Raw genomic sequence first — 8,906 nt, 5'->3', positions numbered from 1 at the left:
AAGAAATCATTATAAGAATAACTACAATTAAATTTTGCTATAAAAATCCATAATGACTTTGGTCTTTTCCAAATAACATTGAGATATTTGGGTTAATATCAACTTGAACACAGAACTGAAGATATCAATAAATAAATTTTGTTTAAAAAGAGTTTTTTCTTTCATGAAGAATATACATTAACTAATTTTGTATAATACATCACATCTCTTGGATCTCTAGCTGTGGGTACCATGAAATTCATTCTTCCTTGTTCTGGAAGATTTCTAGCCTATAGGCTGCCAGCTTTTCTCATAGCGATGACTTTACAATGGTAGGTAAGAGCCTGGGAACTGTTCCTCATCTGTGTTGGTACATCAGTGTGGGTAACTGAAGCATGGGATGCTGTGATCCCTGGTTCAAGGGCCTTTTCCACAACATCCTTGGATAACCCTGTCCCTGATCTGTTTGGTTCTAACTCCATATATGATGGGGTTGAGCATGGGAGGAACTAGAAGATAGACATTAGCAAACATAATGTGTACAACACGGGGCACATGGTGGCCAAAGCGGTGGGTGAGGAAGGTGAAAAGGGCTGGAATATATAAGGCTAAGATTACACCAATATGAGAAGCACATGTACCAAAAGCTTTGAGACGGGCTTCACCTGAAGGCAATCTCAGAACAGCTCTCAGAATCATCACATAAGATACACTGATGACAATTATATCAAAGCCAACCACAGAAAAAGCTACAAAGAGTCCATATCCACGATTGATTTTGGTGTCAGCACACACCAACTTGAGTATAGCCATGTGCTCACAGTAGGACTGGGGAATGACCTTGTTGGGGCAGAAGGGCATCCTGGATATCATGAAGCAGAAGGGGCTCACCCACAGAAGCCCCCTGACCATCACAGCTGCCCCAAGTTTGATGACTACAGATGTGGTCAGGATGCTGGAATGTCGGAGTGGGAAGCAGATAGCCACATAGCGGTCCAAGGCCATAGCCATGAGCACCCCAGACTCCACAGAAGAAAAGGCATGTATAAAGAACACCTGGATGAGGCAGGCCAGGTATTCAATCTTGTGATCGTGAAACCATAGTATGGCCAGCATTTTAGGTTGTGTGGAGGTGGACAGGACCAGGTCAGTGGTAGCCAGCATAGCCAGAAATAGGTACATTGGATCATGCAGTGTGTGGTCAATCCGGATTATGTGTAGGATAATGATATTTCCAGTTACTGCCACAATATACATGACACAGAATGGAAAGGCAACCCAAAATTGATAATCCTCCAGTCCTGGGATTCCAAGCAAGATGAAAAACGTAGAATGAGAAGAGCTGTTCCTTGAAGCCAACATGAAAGAATTGGTTATATTTTCTGTGTAGTGAAATTAATTGGCTGTCTGAGGATAATAACAGTCAAGTCATGGATGATTATTTGCACTGTGTAGTATTACGATTGAATTCAATATTAAATTGTTGTAAAATCATCTTTTATAATAACTATTATTTTGTAATATAAAATGATGTTACTTAGTATTTTATTAGTAATTGTAACATTCAAAATGATATTAGAACATGTCAGGATCTGGGGTAATTATTTCTTAAAGAAAATATATTCTTGGAAGTAGACTATGCCAAGGGCAAACTCCTGTGACAAATTAGTTACATTAAACCTTGCCATTTTCTATTTAACAAATTACTTGGTTTACCTTTCACACAGGTCCATTTATCTCTGTATTAGGTCATTTGAACAGCAGTATCTCATGGTAGGAAGGAAGCATGGATTAAAGGAGCATAGTAATTTATTCTCCTATTATATTTGGTTATTGAAGATAATTATCATCTTGGTTCTAGCCCAAAGAAAACTATAAACCATCTGTGAGTTTGCAATTATACATATTATATTTAATGAAAATCTTAGAACATGAATATCTTATGCTTTGTGATTAATTTAATCTCTCTTTAAATCAGTGCCTTTCTCTGGTACAGTGTGAAAGTAGGCATGGGCCACATCTTAGTACACATCTGCAGTTATATTCCAACACAGGCTTGCTAATACAAACTGTAACCTGGGTTTGATTGTAAGACCGTAGTTTATTTGGGGATGGTAAATTATTCATGAAGATGGCTTTGAATCTAACACTGAGCCTAGCTCCTCTGTTCTTGATAAAGAGAAGTTGGGTAAATGTATGGTGAGAGCAATATCTAGTGAAGGCCATTATTCATATGGAACAGACTCACTGATTAACAATATCCCCAACTGGAAACTTTCCTGATGGAATCCCCCAAACCCTACTTGAGGATGTTCCTTAAGTTATGGTCATTTCTCATACTAGAAGTTATGGAGGAAGTCACTGAGTGGCAGCTTGTATCTGCACTCGCTTTAATGTTGCTTGTTTTAGGATGTCTGAGCTCTCTGAAGAATGTAACTTGCCCCACCCCACTCTAATAAAAAGCAAAACAAAACTGTAAGACATGTGTGTCAGGTGACTTGGTTCTTAACAAACATCTTTTCTGTAAGTCTTTACTGCCTTGTGCTTGGGTTTGAGAGCCTTACCTCTTTCATAACAGAAACCTTCAAGAGAAAATAATATCCTTATAGGCTCCCTTAACAAATCTCTGCAAATTAACAAATGATTTGTTTTATAGGTCTCTAGGATTCTAAACAGGTTTATTCAAAATTTCAGACGGACCTCATACCTTCTTTGTCCCATTCATTTATAATGGTTGAAAGCAATGGTGCACAGATTTTAGAAGTCTTCTCTCCACTAGTAAGCATACCAACTTTCCTGGCCAATAATCATGAGATTACCCAAACTAATATTCCTATAAAATCTCCAGTATCAATTCAGATATTCACATTATCTGGAACTGAGGGCCTCTGCCTTGCTTCCTTTTACCAGATTCAATCCCCTGAAACAGTATTATATTTTTTGTTTAAACCAGAGGCTTCAGCCTTACTTTCCCAGTATGTCACTCTTGCTTTGTGGGGACAGTCACCAAAATTAAGGGTGATTTAAGCAAGCATGCTTAGAACATCTTATTCTCACCCCCTGGACTAGGTGTTAAAGACATAGCTTTCTAACATGCATAGTTACTTCTGATTAACTGTGTGGGAGAGATTATTGAATTTTGAGACCTTTCACTAAAACCCCTTAAAATTCATATTTTCTAACTTATGTAAAATGTCTGTGTCATTATTTACCATGACAAACAATATGAGCCCAGACTCACTAAACAAAATGATCTGTCAATGGTCACATTGTAAAATTATTGTCAGAGTACATGACTCTTGGACCAGGGCTTCTAAAGGCACACACTACAGTCTTTGTTGGCATTGAGTAGTTGAGAATCCTGCCCCAGATGAGTCAAGCAAATCATTGACCTGTTATGACAAAGGATGATATGCAGGGATATTCTACTTAAATAGAGAACTGGGACTCAGGATTCTTCTATTGTCCTGGACCAGGATCTAGGTTGGGCTTTCAGTGTCTCTAGAAATGTATTACTTTCTCTAGATTCCTTCCTCCCTTCATTTCCTCCCTTCCTCCCTTCATTTCCTCCCTCCCTCCCTCCCTGCCATCCTTCCTTCTTTCCTTCCTTCCTTTCTTCCTTCTCTTCCCTTCTTTCTATCTCCTCTCCCTCTCCACTATCCCTCCTGTCTGTCTCAGCAGGGTCTTGATATATACTCCATAGCATAGCTGGCCGTCTATGCCAGAATACTGGGAGTTTAGGAATATATGACTATGCAGGGCTTGAGATGGCATTCTTATTGGTTTCTTCCCATTAGTCTTAGTAGTGGACTCATTTATTTTACACAGTTAGGAAGTAGAATGTCCCCCATTTTGCATGGCTTAAATGGAAATCCAGTTTTCCTCTTCCCCTCTATCTGAATTTTTTTTATAGACCCAGAACACTCATGTTAAGAGACATGTCTCGGTCTTTCTCATTCTATTCTGTGTGACCTGACTTTATACTCTCAGTGTTCACTGCGTGGAGAAACAACAGAATAACAGAAATGACCTGAGAACTACATTTGAGATGGGAGCTGTATTCCTCAACAGATGTCTGTTCCTCCCTGAATTTTTCCATCATGTTCTATGAAATCTATGGTCCCCACATTTAGAAATTCCCCTATGTTTCCCTTTAATTTTCATGAACTGAACACACGAAGATTTATGAGCACAAGCTATGCTTAATGAGCAGGAAGTTTGCTGACCTTTTGTCATCTTTGCTGCATGAGAAAGAATTTCACTGTGAAGAGAACATTTTATCAGCTGCTTTGGTTTAAGAGATGGAGCTGCGCAGTCCTTAGACAAGAGGAAATGAACACAAAATTTCTTTCTTGACCAACACTCCACGTTCTTCTATTCTTCTATAACATGTATTATGCTTATTTTATAAGATGTAACTAGTATTAGCATACTATATAATACTACACAATAGAAGGTAAAATAAAGTTACTTCTTCTCAAACATTACAGAAAAGGTAATGAAATTTTGATTCTGATTGTGGAATATCTGAACCTAAGTGTAGAGCATGTGAGGTTCAAAATCAGTCTGTTGCTGCAGAGCTTCTGTCTGGAGGGCATCTTCCTACCTTTCTAGGTCTGACACAGTGGAAGCCATGATTCTTCTCCCCATATCAGGGTGTGGCTCAGTCAATTTGGGTTTCTAGACTGGGTGTTCCCATTAAGTCAGGAATTTCTATACAATACATGACTTTGCCTTCAAGATTCTTGAAAAGACCCCATTTTCCACTGGTTTTTGAGAAGGAATCGATGCCGGAGGCAAAAGGAATAACTCCCCCTGAGATCTGCTATATCTTTGAACAAGTTGACTGTGACTAAAGAAGTTCTGACAAGCCCCTGGGATTCAGCCTTGGATAGAAACCTCAGGTCAGTGTCTATTTAAAGAACTGTGTGGTCTGTCTGTTCCCCAAAGCGCTGGTTCTTTCCCTCTTTCTATATCCACTGCCTCATATTCACAATGACTCCCTCTGAGACTAGAGACTAAAGGTGGAAGCATTAACCTTTAACTTTCCTCTCTCGTCTGTGTACAGGAACACAAAGACACTTTAAATGAATGTGCAAGAAGGTGTGTTGTTGGGATTATGTGAATGAGCTTATGCTTATGCTTACATTTTCTGTTAAAATATTTATAGTTCTCATTTAAAGCATATTATGTACAACATGACAGCTCATTGATATTTCACATCTGCTTATATATGACTGTGATAGGTTATCCATAAACATGAAAGGCATTGGGTGTATATGTACACATATTTATACATGTGGAAGTGTTGAAAATTATTTATATTAAGTATGTGTGTAATTAATGGAATGCTCTCATTTTACATGTTCATGGTTGCAGAATGCTCAGAATTTATGAAAATACATGCCTGGTTACATTTCTGATAGTGTGAAATTGCATATAATGATGCATACATATTATAGACTTAAGTATGTGCCAGTATTTTGAGACAGGGCCAAAATGATGATGGTGATTAGGTAAGACCCTAGTAAAGAATGATAAAGTCCTACTCCAATATGACTAAAGTCCTTATCTGAACACAAAACCATGCACATTCATGCACACACACACACACACACACACACACACACACACAGAGAGAGAGAGAGAGACAGAGACAGAGAGAGACAGAGACAGAGATCCCACGAACAAGGAAGCAGAGATCAAGGTGTTGCCCTTATAAATGCACATTTCCATCAAACTATCAGAAGTGAGAAGGACACAAGAGATTCTCCCACAATATCAAGAAAATTTACTACATCTACTAACACACTGATAATGGATTTGAGGCCCTTGGATATATGACAGAGGGATTTCTCTGATTAAGTCACTAAGTTTGTGAGTCTTTATCATAGGAGTCCTAAGATAATGATAGTACCAAATGTATCACTAGCTTGCTGTGTTCTGCTTTAAATCACACTGAGCTCAAAATAACTTAAGTGGCATTTATATCCCCAGCTCACAATATTTTACAATATTTTTGTCACTTCTTTATTAAACTATCTAAAATATCTTCATTCTAAGTTTGATATTTAATCATTATGCATAAACCAGGTTTCCTTTTTGTTGGTTTTCAAACTATTTATAAAAATATGTATTTAAAGGTTGTAGTGTAAACATCATAGAGCTATCTGGATTTTCAGTTTATAGCCTTGCCTATTTTTAAATCTTGATTGTCCAGGAATACATGTTTGTATATTCATTTTAGTATTTATTTGGCACCCTCAGGACATTTTACTATCCAAAGTAGTATCAAGATATCCTCTTTTTCCATAACAAGTAGTGGTTTTTATATAATTCTCTCCGTTTTCAATATAATATAATATAATATAATATAATATAATATAATATAATATAATAACATATACCTTGAGAATTTTGTTCATGTCCACAATGTATTTTGATCATATTCATTTGCCATCCCCCATCCAAATCTTCACATATCTACCCATGTCCCCTTCCAGCTTCATTTGGTTTGTTTTGTCATTTTTATTTATAGCTCATTAAGTCTAATTAGTGCTGCCTATATACACACAGGTTTGGGGTGCTGTCAACATAGCAGGGGACATACCCCTGAAGTAAACTGACTGCTCATCTGTAGGAGCCATCAAAAGTTAATAGCTCCTCAGCTAGAAATGGAAGCTAATGAGCACCTCTTCCTCCATTCCTAAATTCCTACTGTACAGATCTTAGACAACCACAGCTCTTATGAGCACGTGAGCACAAAGGTCTTAAAGTCAGCTTTACCCCATCCTCCCAGACCTCTGTCTTTTACAATCTTTCTGCCCTCCTCTTCTTCAGTGTTCTCTAAACCCACAGAGGAAGGATACATGAGTAAGATATCTTATTCTTGGCTAAGAACTGTAGAAACACTTATTCCCAGTACCTTGAATAGTTGCATGTCTCTTTATTAACCACTACAGTTATTTCTAATTGTGGTGATTGTAACATGAAATCCTCAGAAAGGAAACCCTAAGAAGAATACATACTGACTTGTTACACTACAAAACATGTATCATTTCCCAGATCTGAGGGAAAAAAAGAAGGACTAACTCCTACTAATGAGTTTGGGAACATGAAATATTTCCACAGAGGGTTTTCTCTCATGTATCTGAGTCCCAGATTTTCCTTCCTGACATCCTGATCTTAGCATAGTAAACTTGTGTTATCTGGACATTTACCTATATCTACAATTCATCCTCTCTGGCAATAAAGATATTAGCTGGGATTAGTTATCAGCTATTTCTAGCCTCTGAGGTGAAATGGGAGCTTGTACATTTGCAAATAGACACCAGCTTTTGCTAGTGGACATGTCAGAGGAGCAGCAGGTAGCTATTGAAGTTCAAAGTATCAGTCCACCAGGAAGAAAATCCCTGATGGGTGAACTTCAGATAGACAGGTCTCCAAGACCACAGACTCCAGAATGTCTTTTGCTTCTGCTGTAGCTTCACATGTTTGCTGATGCCATCTTCTCTGGTATCTGGTATTGTGTGAATGGGTGTGGGGAGATTGCCACTCCCTATAATGTAGTGAGTTTATCTCATGGAAACATCCCATCCTACTGGGCATTATTACCTGTGAACTATTATGATGATTTCTTCCTAAGCTGTGCTGTCTAATTGATAATAATAATGTTAGTTTAAATGGAGTTTTGATGATAAAAAAGCAAAACAAGGAAGTGTCACACAGCCAGAACACATGAGTTTCTATTGAGAAGCCACATAGGCTGTGACTCAGATTAATTACTAAGGAGAACAATTGAGTCCTAGGAGCCAGACTGGCTCAAATTCTTTTAATCTAAATGTTGAAAGATGGATTCACTGGTTTTGATGTGTATCATAGCTGAAACAAAGCCTTAAAATAGCTTCAAGTTAGATTAAATGTTTTGATAACAGCTTTGAGATGAAAACTCTAGAAAGCAATGTAAAGTTCACAAGAATACATAGCTGAGTTATGGATTCATTAGGTTAGGGTGAAAATTGCAAAGCAGTCCAATTGTTACCAGCTAACCTACTTTCCTTGCTAGGATTAGCTGGTGATCAAAGGTGATGATTAATTCCTTGTATCAATTTTTACCCTAAGTCTCCTGATATAAAGAACTATTGATGAGTGAATATGCACACTAAAGATTTAAAGTCAAGCTGACTCATTATTTTTTATGTATAAAAGTTTAGGTTTGTGATTCCTTTAAGATTTCTTATAAGATTACCTTTCAAGATAAGTAGTAAGTGATTGGTTCTTTCTTTGTAACATAATATGCAGTCTGCCAGCAAAAGAAATGGCTGAGAAGACTATCTTGCTTTCTCATAGTCTGTTCATCTGTACCAAGTTACTGAGATGTAAATGTATATGGGTTCTTGAGATGATTTTGTTGTAATCATGTGAGGGAGATGAAAAACATGTTTTACCTACATTCATTATAATCCTTCACTTGAAAAACAGAATGTAACCACATTGTATTCATATATTACCTGAAAGATTTTGATGGGGTATATAAGCTGTAGAGAGAGAGAGGGAGAATACAAATGAATACACCAGAGGGAGAATACAAATGAATAAAGAAGGAAACCATCAAGAGAGTGTGTGGATGTCTTTTTCCTTACCCTCTTAGATAAAAAAAAAAGTCTTAGTATGCCAACTCTGTGGATTCACTTTGAGCTCTGCACTGTTGGAGGCTGACCTCCAGGCAGTGAAAGGGTTTCATATGTGCTGTGCCATTGTAAGTTACTCATACCTAACTGTCAGCTCTCTGTCTATGAAGCATGGCTGAAACTAATATAGTATTCCACACAGCATCAAATCTGACCAAAGTGTCTAAGTTTCAGCAAAGAAAGTGGAATGGATGGACGTTTCCAACTTGCTTACCTAGAACAGAATGCCTTCAACTT

General features: G+C 37.6%; 1 protein-coding gene across 1 annotated transcript; it reads right to left on the bottom strand.

Annotated features, from left to right (window-relative positions):
- Positions 1 to 396: 396 nt before the first annotated feature.
- Positions 397 to 1,350, bottom strand: LOC118584598 (olfactory receptor 52R1-like). Its single transcript, XM_036188898.1, has one exon. It carries the CDS (start codon positions 1,339 to 1,341, stop codon positions 397 to 399), a length of 945 nt encoding a protein of 314 aa, XP_036044791.1. The 5' UTR covers positions 1,342 to 1,350.
- Positions 1,351 to 8,906: the final 7,556 nt, after the last annotated feature.

This window comes from Onychomys torridus, chromosome 1 (genome assembly GCF_903995425.1).
Source record: "Onychomys torridus chromosome 1, mOncTor1.1, whole genome shotgun sequence".
Taxonomy (NCBI): Eukaryota; Metazoa; Chordata; class Mammalia; order Rodentia; family Cricetidae; genus Onychomys; species Onychomys torridus.
The sequence above is the reverse complement of the archived record's forward strand: the minus strand, read 5'-3'. Positions and strand labels throughout refer to the sequence as shown.